This window comes from Kryptolebias marmoratus, linkage group LG7 (assembly GCF_001649575.2).
Source record: "Kryptolebias marmoratus isolate JLee-2015 linkage group LG7, ASM164957v2, whole genome shotgun sequence".
Lineage (NCBI taxonomy): Eukaryota > Metazoa > Chordata > Actinopteri > Cyprinodontiformes > Rivulidae > Kryptolebias > Kryptolebias marmoratus.
The window spans coordinates 13,691,127-13,710,036 of NC_051436.1; the positions used below are offsets into that span (position 1 = coordinate 13,691,127).

Sequence of the window (18,910 nt, forward strand, 5' to 3'; positions counted from 1 at the left end):
ATCAAAATTAAACGAAATAAACATTTGAAATATATGAGTTTGTATGTAATGTATGAATATAATATACAAGTTTCACTTTTTAAATGGAATTACTGAAATCAATCTACTTTTTCATGATATTCTAATTTTATGACCAGCACCTGTATTTTGAGAAGTATAAAAGTCACAGAAACCAAAAACCACAGCAACCATCTCCAGAATGAGCCGAACGTTTTGATGTACAAATGGCTAAAATAGCACAAAGACTGCCTAAAAAATATACTGAAAAATAAAACAACAGGAATCCAGTTGTGCGAATGCTGACTCAGCAGGTCTGTAAGGTCCCTCTCACACTCGCTCACGTATGAAGTCCTAAAAACATCAGTGGGATGACTGAGTGAGCCTCAGCTGTAAATAATAAATAGATATAATTTTATAGTCAGTGACAATAGAAGCGTGTGCTCCTCCTGGTCTTGGACAGAGCTCTTTAACGCAGCGACAGACAGCTCCGAGCTGAACGTGTTAATCCCTCTCAGGGTGTGAGATGACACTTTGCTGTATAACGTGGATTTTTTTTTATGGCTCTCCGGCTTCCAGCACACCTTCAGGCGGCACAAACAGCACTCCCATTGAGCTGTGATCATTAATATTCATGTCTAAACGTGAACCATTCTCTTAAAAAACACATTTATCTGGAAATGTACCTTCAAATATCTATTTGTCTTCCTCTGTGTCTTTGAAACTGATTTGATTTGCTTAATGTCTAGCTAGCATTTAAAATTTAAAACTTGTTTTCTATTATTTGATTGCAGAAAAGGCTTTTTTTCAAAGGTTGTCATAATAAGCAAAGAAGCACCTTTATCACTATAATTATTTTATTTCCATCATGATGTTTAGTTTTTGCTGCTCTTGCTGTAGAAAAAAAAACCTTAAAAAATAAAATTAAACATGTGACTCAGTTGGGAATAGTGTGCTATGACTTTTATGATGTATCAGTAAATCACAGAAGGTGGGCGAAATATTTTTTTTTTAAAATGTGACAAATTTCCCCATAGATGACAATGAAATTTAGGTGAAACAAGCCACCGAAGAGCTCTGTAACTCAGGCGTACTTCATGGTGGAAACATCATTCAAAGTTTAAATGGCGCACAAAAAGTTGGACTTTATGTGACCGAACTGGCATTTTGATGCCTGTAACGGTTTTTCCACTTCTGATGCAATTTATACGACAAAATGACGCCATTTTTGCCTCTCGCTGCTGTAGGACTTGCTCTCATTTTCCCTTATTGTGCGCACAAAACGTTTCACTCCCGTTCCTTTTGAGCTCTAAATTTTCTTTTCAAAATCTGACCCTTATCCATCACCAGAGGGTTTGGAAACTTAGGTTGCAGGGATGTTTTTGATACAGTTTTTGCAGAGAGACAGTTTGTTTGAGGCTCAGCTTCTAGTCTGCATTTCCGCCTGCCTGTTGGATGAAGAGTTTTGCCGCTGTTGAGCAGGTCACCCGTGCAGAGAGGATTAAATATGCTCAGTGATGCTGACTTCAGAGCAGTGTGGGTAAAGTTCTCCTTTTGATTGGAAATAAATCTAAATGGGGATCTTTGTGAAGTTTTCACTGACTCCATCTGTCTAAAATGAGCAAAGTTGCGTTTGATAGTTTTTCATTTCTTTTGTATGCATGGCGGGGGTTCGAGCTTGCCTTTGTGGATGCAGTGAAGAGTGTTGCCTGACAGAAGTGTTTCTGGTCTCGCCGCAGGATTGTGCTGCGGCTTAAAGATCCCAGCAGTCCAGTGCAGATTATCAGCTTTGTTTGTTGCGCACAAACATTTCACTGCATTCTCTGAATCTTTAAAGTATGTTTTTTTTTCAATGCGACATCCAGCGCTGTGAGGAACGTCTTTATTTTCCGCTGCCAAGACGAAGCCATACTCTCTTGTAATCTACTAAAGTGTTCTTGATCAATATTTCTCTGGGCTTTCTGAAGAGCCTTCCAAGGTTTTATTTGCACTTTAGTTGCTTTTTCAGCCCAGAACCTGGTCATTTTTCAGAAAGGTTTTTTTTAATGTTGTTGTTGTTATTTGCTTAGTCAGCTAATTCCGACCTACGCCTTATTCAAGCAGAAAAGGTCTTTTTCTAAAACTTGACTCAGCGTTTCATAATCGTGCGAAAATGCAGATACTTGCGAGATACAAGAGACGATTAGCATCTCATAACTATGAGCTATTTTCTCAAACCTGTGAGTTAGCTTCTTATGATGACTAAAAAACAATCTCAGAATTATAACTCAGAATCTCATAAATCTGAGATGTTTTCTCAAAATCGTGACTTTAAAGGATTTTCTTACAGGGTTTGCAGTGGGTTCGAGACCCCACAGCAGAGGATGGCAAATCTGATTTTCATGAAATTTTCAGGAAAGGTCAAACATGCTACAAGGAACAAGAGAGTCAATTTTGGTAGTGATCGGGTCAAAGGTCAAGGTCACAGGCGATCCTGGGCTCTAACTCTGCAGCTGTGTAATGTAGGGATGTCAAACTGCACAGCTGGACACCTCATGGGTCAAGGATGATGTCTAGTGATTTCAAGGTCAAAGGTCAAGCTCACAGGTGACCCCTTTGTTACCTCCGCCAAGGAGGTTAAGTTTTTGGTTGTATTGATTAGTTTGTCTGTCTGTTAGCAAAGATCAGGCAAAAACTAATAATAATGAACAGATTTGAATAAAAAAAAAATCGGGAAATGTTGGAGTTTTCAAAAAAAAACAACAATTGATGAAATTTTTTATGGTGATCCAGATCGCACTATTTTTTATTGACGCTTTGACCCTAGTGAAGGTTTGCGCTCTCTGAGTGCTTCTAATATATTATCCGAGCACTCTGCCTGAAAAATAGTTTTAAAAATTTGTTAGAGAGAGAGAGAGAGAGAGAGAGAGAGAGAGAGAGAGAGAGAGAGAGAGAAATCAAAACATGACAATGTATGGGGGAAAAGGTTTTGTTACTATTCCGTTGTTTCTGAAGAAATATCTTCATTATGATAATAAAGTATGTCCTATCTACCTATAAACTTTGCCCAACGTGTGTTTTAACTAATAATTATCAGAGGGTGTGGACACAGAAACACTTACAGATCATAATTATTAACAATTTATTATTTAACAATTTGATGACGCAGCCAAATTTAATTTTTTTAAAGCATCAGATCGGTATGAAGTTACCTTGGTCCTGTATTTACTTCTCTGTCTGGAATGTTTTACAGTATCGCCCGCCTCCACCCCACAGGTGCTTTTTTTTTTTTTTTCCTTTTTTCCTCGTTTGGTGGTGGTCACGTGAGGACACGCCCCGCCCCCTCCCCCATTAAAGCACACCAGGAGTCGTCGCCTCTTCTTCTTCCCTTCAGTCCGCCTTCACACCGACCGAGGCGGACGTAAACCGGAGCCGTGCCGTGCGTGCCGTGCGTGCATTCGGCGCGCTGACGTTATCAAATTAGTGAAAACATTAAAGGAGGCGGTAACCGGAGGACTGCTCGGGTCTCCTCCGCAGAGGACACGCGCACACATTTCTCTCTCCAACATAAAGGGAGCCAGGTGAGTCCGCTCTTCTCCTCTCTGCCTGTCCGCGTGTCCGTCCTCTGCCAGCGTGCGCGCGCGCGTGTGTCTCTTCTCCGTATCGCTTCGCTCCATTTTCGGCGGGGTCGTGCGTCAGCGTTTTTCTGCTGCGTGGAGTGCGTGAAGGACGAGCCCACAAACAAGCTCTGCCCAGCTGGGCATCCATTACTTCCAGCAGCAGCCGGGGCCGGACGGCGGCGGGTCCTCCACCTTCCTCCACCTTCCTCCACCCTCCACCCGAGTAACGAGTGGGATTAGATACAGAGCCGTGAGACGGTGTTAAACCCACGGCCCCCGGCCTCCGTTTTGTCGGCTTGAAATCCGGACCCGAATGTGGATCAAGTATTTTGTGGTATAAACGCCGTTTTCGGAGCCAGTCCGCGCGCCTCCTTCCCGACAGGGATCTCTAATTATTTCCAGCCATCATCACTCCGCAGGGATCAGTGGGAGGTGTTTTAATTTTAATTTATTTTTAATTTAATCTCAGTGACAGATTGCTCTCATCTCCTTGTGATTTATTTATTTATTTTGATGAATTAACGCCTCCGTGCCCGCCCACCTTTTTCTTGACTCTCCCTCTTTTTTATATATTTTTTTTATTTTCCAGCTTTCACAGGCTGCTGCTGCTGAAGCTGCTGCTGCAGCGCCACAGAGGCGGCTCTGCTGCATGCTGCAAACCCAGGATTCAATTGGTGGAACCAGAAAGGAAGAGCCCCCCCACCTTCTCCTCTTCCTCACCCACCCCTCATCCACTGCAGGAAACAGACCGAGAGAGAGCAAGAGTGAGGAGGAAGCAGCAGCAGAAAGGAGGAGGAGGCATGAGGGACTTCACCCAAACTATGCACTGACTGAGTCTGCAGGATGCGCCGCTGCAGCGTGTGAGCTGACAGGAGGAACGACCGGGCCGTGTCCCAAACATTAGGAGGCGCTCCTCCTCACCATCGTCGTCGTCATCATCGTTGATCAACCCCCCCAGAGAGCCCTGAGTTGACCTCGCAGTGTACAAGTGGGCGCGAGTTGGGGCAGAAAATGTAAACGCGAGCCGGGCTGGATTTCAAACTCCGCGCACGTCCCATCCTCTTCCTCCTCCTTCTCCCGGGCCGTCCGAGATGGAGACGGAGAGGGTCGAGTCGGAGCAGGAGCGGGAGGGGGAGGCCGAGCCGCCCATGCACAGCGTGCACGGACCCAACCGCATCCGGCCGTCGTCCTACAGGGCCCTGCGCAGCGCTGTGTCCACGCTGGCCCGCCTGGACGACTTCAGCTGCGAGAAGATCGGTGCAGGGTTCTTCTCTGAGGTGTTCAAGGTGAGGCTCGATGGGTGGAGGGAGGGGGCATCTAATGGGACATGGCTTATTCAGTTCCCTGTTAAGATGGTATCTCTCTGGGTTGTGACAGATTTAAAGGTAGATTTTGGACTGGAACCTGGAAGTTGAAGCCAGAACGGGACCAGCTGCTTCCCTGTCGGCTGGTTCCAGTACAAGTTTTAAGCCCCGCACCCTCCATGTTGTTAGGAAATAAAACCAGAATCTTGTTGATTCCTATAGTTCGTACCTTGCTGCTGTATGTGACACGTTCAGCTGTAATTCGTAGTTCTTACTCTTTAAACTTTTAAAGCAACAGTTATGTATGGCAGAGTAGGCGGGGCTTAAGGCCCCATGCAGTAGTACAGACTCTGGTTCCAACAACAAGACATGTTGGAGATGTTTGTCTATGTTTGTGGTTATCAAATTTCTTCTATTTGGAGTGTTTTTATTTTCCCCCTGAAACAAAGAAATTAACATTTCTGGTCCCAAAAATGTAGATAAAATCAAGTTGTCATGCACCCCCACTTAGCCCTCACCCTCCACCCCTTTGGGGACGCGCCCCACAAATTGAAAACCGCTGGTCTTATCAGTATAACCCCGTCTACAGTAGGAACTAGTTGAATACACAATATTGTGAGAAAATGAGTAAATTTTCTTTCTGAATCCCGATGAACGATGCATTTGCACACATTTTGGGCCAGAATTCCCCGGAGTTTGTGCCGGCTCTGTATTGACCAAAAAACAAAAAACAAAACACGTCTCCAAGGCTTCGGAAGCTAAATAGAGACGGGTACAAGATGCCTGCAACTGCTCTATTTTGAGAGAAAATGTGTCTTGTGAGTTTCTGAAAGGTGTTTTAAAAATTCGACCAACACGAGAGCGAGGCCCTATGACTCACACACACACAGAAACGTTTCAGGACATTTTGGAGACTCCATCCATTCCGTTTTGTCTTCAGCTGTTGTGAGACACTGATCTAAAAGTAAACTAATAGTTCTTAATCCTCCTGTGGTTCTCCTGAGTTTTCCTGAGTTGCTGGCGTCCCGTCATCTCAGCTGTAGCATTCGCAAGCTATCAAGGAGGTGGTTTCCATAGCAACCGATGCAAAGTAGATGAAACACTTGGAAGAAGAAAAAAAAAAGGCTAGATGCTAAATATTCAAATGAGGAAGTTGGTTTCTTTGTTAGAATGATGTCAGGGTGGAAAATGTCCACCTCATTAGCCGGGTCTCGGGAGTGGGGTTTGTTTTTGGTGGAGGTGTGTGTGTGTGTGTGGGGGGGGGGGAAAGGTGATCCAGCTGGGACAGGTAGATCATGTGTATGTGTGGGTAACCCAATGCTCACCTCTCTGTTTGACACACTGCTGCTCACTTCGCATGCAGCCTAAATCCAGGGAGCAGCTCGCTAATGATGGTGTCAGAGAGACGGCTGACCGCAGAGGAAATTAGGTTGAGGTGGTGGTGGGGGTCCTAAAACTTTGGAACACTTTAATTTTTAGTTTAGATGAGGATGATCACATCAAATAATGATAATAAAAATAAGCTAAAACCTTTTTTATCCTGAGCTTTAAAGTTGTTATTCAGGTGTTTTTGAAGTGGGGGTTCTGCAGAAATCAGTAGCCTGCCTGTTGCAGACGGCCCTCTGAGTGACCTCGGTTCGAAGAAACTGTTTAATTCTGACCGGATTGACGAGCCAACGGCTGGTCGGACCTGGGCCAACTCTAAAACGGACTGCTGTCATCTGAAAACGATTCCAATCTCAAATTTCCCGTAGAGATGAATTTAAACTTTTAAATGTCTGTGAGCTTACGTTACTCCGTTAGTTCCATAGTTTGCAAGCACAAATGGCAGCAACCTGTAGCACTTCTGGTGCAGACTGGGCCACTTCTGGCAGCAATGTTAGAGTATTTTATCCTTGAATAACCTTTTTTAATGCAGAAAGAACAATGTAAAGATTTATAAAGCAGCAATTCCATCAATTGAATTTTGAGACTTGGAGTTGTTTTTAAGCTGTTGTCAGAATTAAACCTCTTCACACGAAGGTCATTCAAAGAGCCATCCTCAACAGGTAGACTATTTATTATTCATAACCTTTTCACGGAACCTCGTTTCAGAAGATCTGAGCTATTTATAAACGGCTTTATGGCAACACCTCAGATTAGAACTGATAGCTTTAATAAAAAAGCTCCACAAGATACAATTCTTTGATTTGTTGCCGTACTTCTGTGACACTGATGCTGCACCATCCTCATTTTTACGATCACGACATTCAGTGTTGTACAGTCCCTGACATCTGATTGCAGGAACACTTTATTTCTTGGACTAATTGATTTGTTTGCCGGTCTGTAGCTCACGCTACAAACCTTCAGTCCGACCCTGGAGAACGTCAAGCAGCCTCACAACACCAAAACTCACTGCAGGACATGCGTTTGTTCTCCAGAAGACATGTTGTGGGTTGAGCTGAACTGCTTGGTGCTTTTGGGGAGCTAAGATCTGATCTGTGAGATTGGAACATGAGCTGCTTTTATCATATCGGGTCTGTTAGAATTCAGCTTCAATGTTTCTTTTTCTGATCAGAGAAACAAAACCTGTCAGAGCTTTGTGGGAAGTTTTAGTTAAATAATTTAAAGTTTTGTCTACAGAAATGCAGAGCTGATCTTTAATAGATGGACTCGGATGAAGCTACGTTTATATAAACGTATGGAAACACGATGGATTTATTATTAATCTGTAGAACAGTGTTTACTGCACATGGATCAGACTGTCCAGCTCCCTGTTGCAAAGTTTCATTACAGGACAAAAAAATGATTTATTATTGAAGAGTTTTTGGCTTTCCTGACTCCTGCTTGTAAGTTGGATTGGTTTAAAGTTTGCTTTCTAAATGTTAAATTAGTTGTATTACAGCTTTTAAATGATTTTTCCAGTGTTTTGCTTGCTGTGGTGTCCTTGCAACTGCCTCCAAATCTTTTTCTGGCATCTTAATGTTTGCTAATCTGCATTCTTTTGACTAAAACTCTGCGGTGGTTTTGGGTTTCATACGCTGTGAAAAGTGTAAAAAAAGAATAGCGGGTAATGTGTTAAAACCGAGGCTGGACTTTTAAAAGTATTTTTCCAGAAAAGCAGAAGCTGTGCGACCTGATATCCAAATGACACGTGTTTCACGCAGGCTCGCCGAAGTCTTACCGGATGATTTACGCTTTCTGCAGATGTTCTGTGTTATTGCAGATGTTAGAGCTGTGAAAATCAGCGTTTATGGCTTTTACTACAGCGTTCAAGCGTTGTCATACACAGAAGGGACTACTGAAACGAGGGGAGGGGGGGACCCTCAAATATAAGCTCTCTTTCTGCACGAGCATTTAGACTTCTCGTTGCAGCTCCCTGTGCTCTTCTTTCCCCTCCTCAGTTCGATTGGCTTCCCAAGGCCACTCCTGCGTTGCCCTTTTGAATGGCTAATGAACATGCAAATGTCACCATGTTTACTGCCTCCTCGTCAAGTTGGCACTTCAGCTTCGGATCAACCTGCCCTTTTCGATAGCTGCGGTAGCAATTTTGCATTTATATCTGTTACGTTTCATAGATCGCCGACATGCCCGACTGAACAATTGCTGCTGCATCCTGGTTTAAGTTCACGGGAGGGGAGGAATAATAAGGGGCCGATCTGCTGTGCAGGAAAACCCGTATCGGATGTTTTCGTTTATTAAGTTGAAGTCTGTATAGTGGATACACTGCCTGTACTTGCATTAGAGCCTGGTTACAAAGCCCCTGGCCTCCTGCCATGTTGCTGAGCCTCAGTCCTGAGGGCAGATCAATGGAGACTCGCTGCAGGGAGACAGGCAGCCATTCACCTCTCTGGAGTGCAATTGTGCAATCTGTGAGAGGGGGGAAACTTAGGCGAGGAAGGGGGGGAAAAAAAACCAAAATAGATGAGGAAAAGGGGAGTGATGTGTCAAGACGAATCCTTCAGGTGCCGTTTTTCATCTTCTTTGTGCGCGCGTTATCGCTTGTTTTTCTTTTCCTCCCCTCAAACTCAGAAACCCAAAGGTTTTTTTTTTAAAACGCATCAATCCGAAAACAAACTGCAGCATCAGTCAACATTTCCACTGACCACAGGATGCGATTATACGTTCACTATGTTTTACGAGCCTGAAAGGCTTAAAAAAAGCCAACTTGGATCCTTTTCTAATTGGATTACTGCGGCGCTGCGTCACGTTCCAGCTGTTCCTCCTCTCACAGTGACAGCAGATGGAACACCTGCTCTCCAAGAACAGGAACATGAAGGCAGCTTCTTGTCAGATTTGTTTTTTGTTTTTTTTCCACGTTTTTATAAAATAAACTTTAGTGTTTCTATTTCACTAACACTGGAAAGACCAGTTTACTGCACCTCACTAATGCTTGCTTACTTTACTTCTTCATGTTCTATTTTTTTGTAACTTTCTAAAAAATATATTTTCATATGTCCTGCTAAATTACTTGGTTCTGCTTTTTGACGTGCTTGCACCCCCCCCTGCAAACAACTCTTTTCTGAAACCCCAACGGTTGACATTTTTATTCTTTTTCCTTTTTCTTGAAACATAAGCGAGGAAAAAAAATATTTTATATTGCTGACCTGAATATCTGTTTCTGAGTATGTCAGCAATATTGGTCCAAAACGACAACTGAAACTTGGTGGAGAGGATAATAATAGGTGAAGGAAGAACCCGTGAGTTTTTGTTGTTTTCCTGGACGTGTTTCTACCAGCCTCCATTACTGGGGCCCAAAAACGAAGCTCCATTACACTCCTGACTGTATTGTTGGTCCTGAAATGATCGAAACCTTCCAAGCTTAAAGCCAACTCGTGGGATCAGATTTGGATTTCGTATCATTCATTTGGAGTCTTTAATTTCTGTCACTGAAGGCACTGACACCGAATGCATCAAGGGCTCCAGTTTTATTTATTTTGGCTCAGTTGGTCTCAGCTGCCAGGATCATTTGGATCTCTCTGAGACTAATTTAAATCTAAGGGTTGAACAAAATTCAGCTGAGATTTCATTGGATCAGGTCTTGCTTGGTCAATGCAAATCTTACCGTTTGGACTTTTTTTAGACCGTCCTCCCCTGCTTTTAAAATTAATTAACAACAAAGTGCGTATGTAGAGTGAGGTGCGGGTTGGGATTAGGACCTGCAGCCGTTATCTTCGGGGTTTGCAAACTGCGTTATTGTAATGGTGGGTTGCAGCAATGATACAGAAGCAAGTGCACAGCTGGTTGTTTCGGGCTGCGCTCTTTAAAACACGATACAACAATGAACTCAGGAATAGAAGATTAAGAAAGAGGGGGGATTACTGTGACAGAATAGTGTCACCATGTTTGAAGTGTGTGTGTGTGTGTGTCAGCTGCTTGTGACGGCGAGATAATGTGGAGGAAAGGTGGGTTGCCAAACACCTCTAGGGTGCTGTTGCCTGTGTGGGATTCTGTGCACAGATCCAGTTTTTTTTTTTTTTTTTGTTGGCTGAAGAGCTCCAGTGGGCCAGAAACTTCTTCAGCAGCAGTATTATTTAAACCTGATCACTTCAATGTAAAGATTCATTGCTTCCTCCTCTTTATGAAGCTTAAAGTGATCGTTCAGTTAGTTTAAAGTGGGGCTCTATGAAAAGATTATGAATAAATAATATCTTAATAATATGATCGCAGTTTGGAGAAATGGTTTTAATTCTGACTCGACTGACAAAGCTAGCAGCTAGCAGCTGGTCTGAGCAGGACCAAGACCAAAGGGGATTCCTCCTGTTTAAAAAGAAATGTATAGTGGTTGAAGCAGGCGCTACTTTATAAACTTTTTACATGTTCGTCAGTTTCTCACTTCATGGTTAATTACATAAAATACTGTGGCTATTTATAAGCACTAATGGAAGCAACAGTAGCCAGCTGGGGCTCTTCCAGCAGGATTATTATAATATACTGAATATGTCATTTGTAATTGGTAGCTGTGTAAAGGTTCATTAAAATAGTGTCTGCACTAGCCACTTTGAAATCTTTGAGATTAAAGTCGTTTTAATACTGAGGCGATCGATTTTTGGTCTTGGCCTCAGACTAGTTGTTAGCTGTGAGCTAGCTTCGACTATCCAGTAAGAATGAAACTCTGATTTCTCCAAACTAGGATCCAAAGAACTATCCACAACAGGTAAGATATTAACTGTTCATAACTTCTCCATAGAATCCCCGCAACAAAAAAATCTGGAGCACTTTTACCCCAATCTAGTGGCGTTTTTGCTGATTTGGTTTTATTTGGCAATTAGGGAAACTGTTTTTTTTTTTTTTTTTTAAAAAAAGGAATAAGATGAGTTCAGGCAGTTGATTTCCCCATTCACTCATGTTTGATTTACAAGCTTGACATGTTTGGTCCCCCCCCTCTCCCGATACAAATAAATCTTTGACACACTGACACTCCCTGAAAGTGTATAATGGTGGTTTAGTCTGTGGAGGCTGGGACGTGTTGAGATGTGACCAGCTCTTTGTGCAGAATCCTGATTGTTGGAACTATTTCAGTTCTGGAAAGCTCCAACGACAACAAAGAAGATGGTGGGGGAACTGATCCTTAAAGTTGCATGAACACCAAACACGATCCATCATGACCTGTCTCCTGTGCGCCTGTGATCAGTTTTCAGAGTTTGGGATTAGACGTGTGTGTGTGTGTGTGTGTGTGTGTGTGTGTGTGTTCGCAGCGGTGTTGGTATGGCAGAACCAGTGCAGACTTGAACGTCACGGCTTCAGCGAAGAACTGTTTCTCGTAATTATTTCGCTCATGTGTCACTGCACGAGCGTTTAGCTTTTGTTTACGTTCTGCACAAGCGCACAAACACTAAACTGCCGAGCACGTGATGTGCCTGTCTTCACTTGAACTGCTGTTTTAATTGCTTAAAACCGCTCAACTGGTCGACGGGATTAAAGTGGATAACTGCAACTCTTGCCCAATACTTCTGTCTTCGGCTTGCCTCCTTTTCTGTTACGGTTTTTGTTTTCCTGCAGGTTTATCTCAGAAGGCAGTGCATGTGTGTTTACATCTGTGCACAATGAGCGTTTCCTCCTCGTTCATGTGTTCGCAGCGCCGTGGTCTTTAGCTGAAACCTCAAGGAGGACCACTCCTCCGTGAGAAGATAAACAAACGGTCCTGTGCTGGCATCTGAGTCGGACCAATTTGACACGAGTGATGGCGAAATGTATTTATCGTGAAGCTGAGCTCAGTTGTTTTTAAAGTCCGCCCCATCAGCTTAAAAGAGACTGCTCTATAAACCATCCAAACAAACATTCGCTCACTTCTCTCCTGAGACCTAAAAGCCACCCACAATGTTTTTCTTATATACAAATATTTATCTGGTTGTCTGTCTCTGAGTCCTCCCAGATTAAATGATAATTAGTGAATTAAATTGGTGGCACAGACTGCTATCAGACATAACAAGTTTTTATGCATTTTCTCTTAAACAATCAAATTTGACTAATTTCATTCAGGGCTGCACGAGACATCAAATATATTAGCAGCACAACGGTGTGTGCAATATCAACATTGCATAGACTTGTTCCTTCAGCAGTAAATCATCACGGGTTCTGATATTTAAGATGAAAGCATCAAAGATGCTAAAATGCACAGATGGTTGATGAAAGAAAACAAAACGGAGGGAGGAAACTGGAGGCTTATTTCAACTGATGATGTGATATTCAGTAATAATACAGAAATTGCACGTTTTTTTTATATCATGCATAATATTACTTATGAAAACTGACATTTTTGGAATTTTTATTTGTTTTGGACACTCATGTCAATAAAGCATTATTTCCCTGAGGATGTTAAACTAATTGTCTCCAAAACCTTTCAGCTTCCAACCAAAAATATTCAACCAGAAAATTAACTTTTGCTCACTGAAGTACACACAAATGGCTAATAAGCCAATTAAACAAGGGCATAATGAGCACACAAACAGTTTGTAGAAACTGTATCTATTTGACTGTCTTTATCTTTTGCCATTTTCATATTTTGCCATAATTGTTACAACCTATGATATGATCTTAAGACCCCATCTTTGTGAAATACTGTGGACAAATGACACAAGCCAAGTTGACCAGGCATTTAGACCTTTTTGTCTTGGCCGTCTTTAACCTGCATCTTGAATAGATTTTTAACTCTACATGTTTTTGTCCCGAACAATCACGGTGTCTGACACGGTTACAGAAAACCAGATGATTGGATATGTTAGTCACATGAGATCACTGCCCTCATCTAAAAAAAACGCGTTTTTTAAAAAAAATTTTTTTACATTGCTTGTCGCTAACTGCCGTAACAGAAAAGGAGTAGAGGAAGCACCCTACTGCCTCCTCCACATTCATGGGAGGAGGAAGAGAGCCCAGAGCAGGGAGTACTGTACAAACTGTGTCCAAGTTCAGCTCTGGTTGATGGGACTTTGAACATCTATCCAAGAAGTAACTTGTTCTTCCAGCTGCAGCTTGAATGCTGCTCGTGTCTGTCAGCCTGTAAGAGGGAAAAGGCCCTGGCATTACATTTACCAATGAGGAGAAAAAGCACCAGTTTAGGTTGAGATTTTAAGCTCGTTCAGCTGAGGTTCCTGTGCCGTAACTGGACAAAGTGTTGGGTGTGAGCCGCACTGAGACTCGTAAAAATAAAACGCACATTAAAGCTGGAGCGGGATCGACTGACAGCGATAACTCTGTCTGTGGATTGCTTCTGATTGGAGGCAGTGAGGCTTGGAGTCAAGCTGTGCTCGGGTGCTGCACATTACATCACATACACATATACACACACACACACACACACACAAGATTGGGAGTGGGGGGTGCAGTGCTAATTTTATTGTACAATTTTTTTGGTTTTGGTGTTTCTCAAGCGTTTTGTTTGACACATGGTCTATAAAACCATTCTTATTGAATGAATAAGACAGTACCTACAACTGTTTAATTATTTAAGTTTAATGGGAAGTCAGTAGTTGACAAATCCTTCCTTGTGGTACATAATCCTGCCCATTTGGCATGTTTCTTTTTCTGCTGTACCAAACCGTGACTCTAATGAGGTACGTTGTGAACCATGTCTTATGCGTACCATTACCCCCCTCATCTTGAATATCCCAGTCCAAAAAAAGTCTTTAAAAACAGACAGGTAAACATGTGTGCATTGATAAACCTGGACTTTAACACCACTAAGACCAAAGGAACAGTCATGGACTTGCGACCCTAAAGATCCACAGAGCCTCCATTCCTCTGCGTCAGGGGTTCAGGAGACTACAGAGTAACGTTTTTGGAAATTCACATTTCCACAGACCTGATGTGACCCTTTTGAGCATAGATCACCAGATGAAGAAGGCCCAACACAGGCTGTACTTCCTCAGGAAGTCAAAGCTCTAACACCTATGTCAGCAGCTGCCCGTAAACTTCTACCATGCTTCCACTGAGAGCTGGTGCTGGTGGGGGTGAGGACAGCTCAGCGTGGGGTTGGGTCCACACGGCCATCCTTACAGGACATTCCTGCTGGCTGACTGATGAAGAGAGCCAGATGAGTTACAACTCGTCCTGAATGGTTTCCTGCGTTTTACTCTTGGGAGAGAGCCATCAAAGAAACCAAATTCTAAAAATAACTTTTCACTGCTCGACTGTAAGACTGATATTTAGTATCACACAATCACAAGGCCCTTTATGATCTTTGTAAACTTACTGAACAGATTATTGCTCTTTTTTTGTGTGTGTTCAGTTTTTACCACTGGTCTCAGAATTAGGTTTTAGTAATCAGATCTTGTTGCATCCTGTGTGCACACACCTATAGTAACTCGTCCATTTGCAGTTACCTGCAACACACATTAATGCTTTAGTTACATGTAAGAGTCAAGCTCTAAAACCTTTGACTTTCTAAGATTCATACTAAATAATAACACAGACCCTGGTTGATTAATGTCCTTAAGTTAATGGGGTTGACTAACTGTATTTTTTTTTCCTAAATAAACATTTATTACATTAAAAATAAAAAACATTTAAAGGGCCGTTTTGCTCTTGACCAGGTTCATAAGTAGCAATATTAAGAATCTACAGATAAAATCGCATGAGCTGCTAAGGTTTTGAGACTGAAGTGGTTTTAGGACGGCAGCAATCCACTTTGGTCTTGGGCACGCTTGGATTCGCCATCAGCTCGTCAGGCTGGTCAGAATTAAGATCTTTCTCCAAACCGAGGTTGTTCTAAGTGCCATCTACAAGTAAAATATTGGTTTATAAGCTTTTCACAGAACCCCACTTCAGAAGATCTGAACCTTTGCTTTAGGGTCAGTCTCTGCACTGATGCAGGTCTTTCGTGATCTCATACAGCTGTTCTCACATCTGTGTTCGACCAACCTGAACTTCTGGGTGACTAGATTTGACTCGAGGAAAGGAATGGATGCTTTGCTGCGAGTCTGAAGGAGAAAAAAACACTTTAAAGATTCAGGTTCAACATTTCAGCAGCATGAACTGAAGTGACACCTTTGGGCTTAAGTTTGTGTTTGAGGAAGGATGAGGTGCGTGGTCATGTGTCGTGCAGCGGAGGCGTGGATGTTTTTGTTATTCTCAATATCTTGTGGGTCCGAACCTGACAGATCAGCAGCTCTGGGGGGGCAGGGGGGATTCCTGTAAACACAGGAAGCAAATGACGTTCCTCGTCGATATAAAGGGGTTCTGTGTTCAGGTTTAAGACTTTTAAAGTTCAGGGTCCTGGTCAGGCGCTCAGTTGTGTAAGAAGGAAGGGAATGTATTGTCAGTGGAATTTGTCTGTGTTTAGTTCGAGACAGACGTGTGTGTGTGTGTGCTGCCTGGACTGTACGTCTTCTGGATCAGGTTCTGTTTTGACCTATTCTTGACCCCCCCACATAGCGAGACCTCCCTGCTTGTTTACTGGTAACGCCCCCCTCACACACACACACATATACACACAGACAGACACACACACAAAGCGTTTGGCTGGTTTCCCCTTCTCAGCTGACTGTTTAGGTTCAGACTGTCGCAGGCTTCTTCAAGCAGGAGCCTCGAGCTGTTTCAGGAGGGGAAACATTAGCAGAAAAACTTTGTATCTGGACTCCATTCAGTCACTTCACAGCTTTTTATTAATCTGTGTTTACAGGCCGGTTTCCAGCAGGAAGTTTGTCACGTCTGTAACACAATCACCTCACATTCTGTTTTAGAGCCCATCCAGATTTGTCATATTATATCTTCAGCTGGTGACGTGTAGGAAGTTGTTGTAACCATGAAAGCCACCAGGTTTTTAGATCTGACCTGTGTGTGTGTGTGTGTGTGTGTGTGTGGTTATGCGGTCGCCCTCAACCATCGGTTTCCTCTGCAGCGTGTGACGCGTTCTGCACTGGCGGTTTTTCTTTTTCTGCTGTCGGGCACTACAAGGTGAAAGTACAGTATGTGGAAACAAAAAGGCATTTTTATTGCACACGTCATCGTCGTGTAGCGTCTGCAATAAAACGCCTGCATGTGTAGACTGAGAAGTCACAAACGGGACGTCTATTTTGGGATCGTTTCAAAGACTTGAGGGATTTTATTTTTAAAAATTTAGATCTTTTTGTTTCTTTCTTCACTACAGTCAGACTGCTCACCCAAAAAATGTAAAGCGGTCATATAAATGTTTACTTTTTTAAATGATTTTAAAAAATATTTTAGTTTATATAATTGTCATGGTTTTGTAGCCCTATTTTAACTATTTATGCACACTTTTTTTGCTACCTTTTTTTTATTTGCACCCAATAAATAAATGAAAAAATATATTTTTAAAAATCAAAAGACTTCTAATTGTATCATTTTAGTGTTTTACAGGCTAAAAACTAGCATGTTAGTGCACTGATTTGATTAGATTTTTTCCCAGATAACTGGTTTTAAAAGAAAAGAAAACTTCGATCCTAAAGGGCTAGTTCTGATCTTTTGAAGTGGGGTTTTGAGCATAGGTTATGAACAATCAACATCTTACCTGTTGTAGATGGCTCATTGTAAAACCTCGGTTCAGGGAAATGAGAGTTTCATGCCTGAAGAGACAGATGAGCTTACAGCTAGTCTGAAATATTTCATAGCAACTCATGAAAACACTTTATGAAAAAAACTTTTACCTCATTGGTTTTGCGTTACGTGGTTATTTTGGCAGAAGTACTGTGATATTCAGCTGGAAGTGTCCTCAGCTGTATCTTGCTACAGCCAGCTGCTGATGCTGGCAACCATAAATTCTATGGAAACGATGTAATCCAAACCTGACTGTGATGTAAATGTTTATAAAATGGCATTCACATGAACTTCTATGAAATTTGAGTTGTTTAAGGCTGGAGAACTCCACTTTGGTCTTGACCCTTATTCGAACTAGCCGTTAGTTCGTCAATCTGCCAGAGTTCATTTATACTTCTTCAAAGAGCCATCTACAAAAGGTAAGATATTAATCTACCAGAACCTTTCCACAGAACCCTACTTCAAAACCTCCTCTGTGAGTAACACCAGCTCGAGAACTGTGGAGTTAAAGCACTGAACTGAATTTTTAAAGTGAAAGCTAAAAGCCCGGAGATGTTCTCCTAATGCAGTCTTCGAATAGCTGGTCCAAAAAAAGGCATTAAAGTCGCAGAAAAACCCACTGGACTGGCTGCTAAAGATCAGCCACGTGTGGCTCCGCTCGCTGAGCTCTTTCCTCCCCTCTGCATCCGTCCGGTTCATCGCTCCGCTGCCTGATGGCAGATGTCGCTGCACACATTGGCTGCAGCGGGAGGAAGAGATGCCCGTGACCTTTTCCTCTGCTGACAGCAGCACTTTTTTACAAGGCCGAGTATGGTTTTTGAAGGAGAGCTTTAGGGTGTGTGTGTGTGTGTGTGAGCTCAACTCAGACATGGGTGTGTTTTATAATTGCTCTGTACTCTGGGATAATCCCAATGTTGGCATTCCAGTGGCGACTCCGTGGCTGTAGCCATCAAAGATGTTGGAATGAGACGTGTTGAGAAAACAACAGACATCTTGTTTGTTTTTGTTTTGCTTATGTCTGTGAAGGCCTTGACATGTTGGGCTTGACCTCTGTGTTGTGTCAGAGCCCCACGCTGATGATGAGTTTGTTTGTTTTGGAGGCTGGGACCCGTCGGGGACAGAAACAGCCGGGTCAGCCGAGGCTGCCGCTCCAACCGCAGCCGCATCAGCGTTTGGCACACGTCTGTGTCAGTGTGTTAATCCCAGAATGATAGAGGAGCGCGCAAGATTAAAACTGTGAAAGCAGCTGTGTGCGGGGGGTGGGGAGAGGGAAAAAAGGAAAAGGTGACCAAATGTGCAGAGCTTCACGCTCCCTGTGTTTTTTCCTGAGAAGTCGTCGGTGGTGAAAGGGCACAGACAGGAGACGCTTCCTTATCAGCTTCAGAGTCTTATCCTCCCCCACACCAGAGTCTGCATCATCCTGTGTGAGTGGTGCGGAGAAGCAGAGATTAGTCGGACACGGCCCCCGCGCTCGCGCTGCACGTTTGCATTTCTGATGCTTTTTTTTGGTTTGTTTTTTTTACCCATTTTTTATTTCTCTGTAATGGGAAGCGACTCCATTGCAGACGGGAGTCTTTGGGATTTACACGTGCACACTCATGGTCTGAAGTGCTCTCACCGACTGACCGCACGATGCCTGGGCTTCCTGTCTGCACGCGCGTGTGTGTGTATGGTAATAGCATTAGTCGCTGCTCTCGTCTGGTCTCTAATAGGCTTTGTGCGGGTTTGTTTCCACTGCCTTTCTGTGCTGAGATCTAGGCCAGCGCCACGCCGACTTCGGCTCCGAGCTCCTGCACTTTGACCCTCGCTCACGCCGCCTCCTTCCACCCCGGGTCCTTCGTTACACACCCATCACTAATGAAGGCGCAACCTGAAACCCCTCCGCACCAGTTTGGCTTTATTCTTAGCTGGGGGGAAATTGAGTAAACAGCCAAGCATTAAGGTCACAACTCCTTTGAATTGCAGATTTCTAAATACAGGAATGTTCTGAACAAACTAATCATCTTTGTTAAATGAGCTCTGATGTTTTGATGAGAA

General features: G+C 43.1%; 1 protein-coding gene across 2 annotated transcripts in view; it reads left to right on the forward strand.

Annotated features, from left to right (window-relative positions):
• The first annotated feature begins 3,354 nt into the window (after positions 1–3,354).
• tesk1 (testis associated actin remodelling kinase 1) overlaps positions 3,355–18,910 on the forward strand; it is a 31,752-nt gene continuing 16,196 nt past the window's right edge. Inside the window, exons 1-2 of one of the 2 annotated variants that reach the window (XM_017433191.3) lie at positions 3,355–3,557; positions 4,186–4,882. In XM_017433191.3, coding sequence (XP_017288680.1) covers positions 4,688–4,882 — 195 coding nt within the window. In that variant the 5' untranslated portion in view covers positions 3,355–3,557; positions 4,186–4,687. Of the gene's footprint in view, positions 3,558–3,659; positions 4,029–4,185; positions 4,883–18,910 lie in introns of those variants that run through there. The other variant, XM_037976537.1, reaches the window with a different exon arrangement.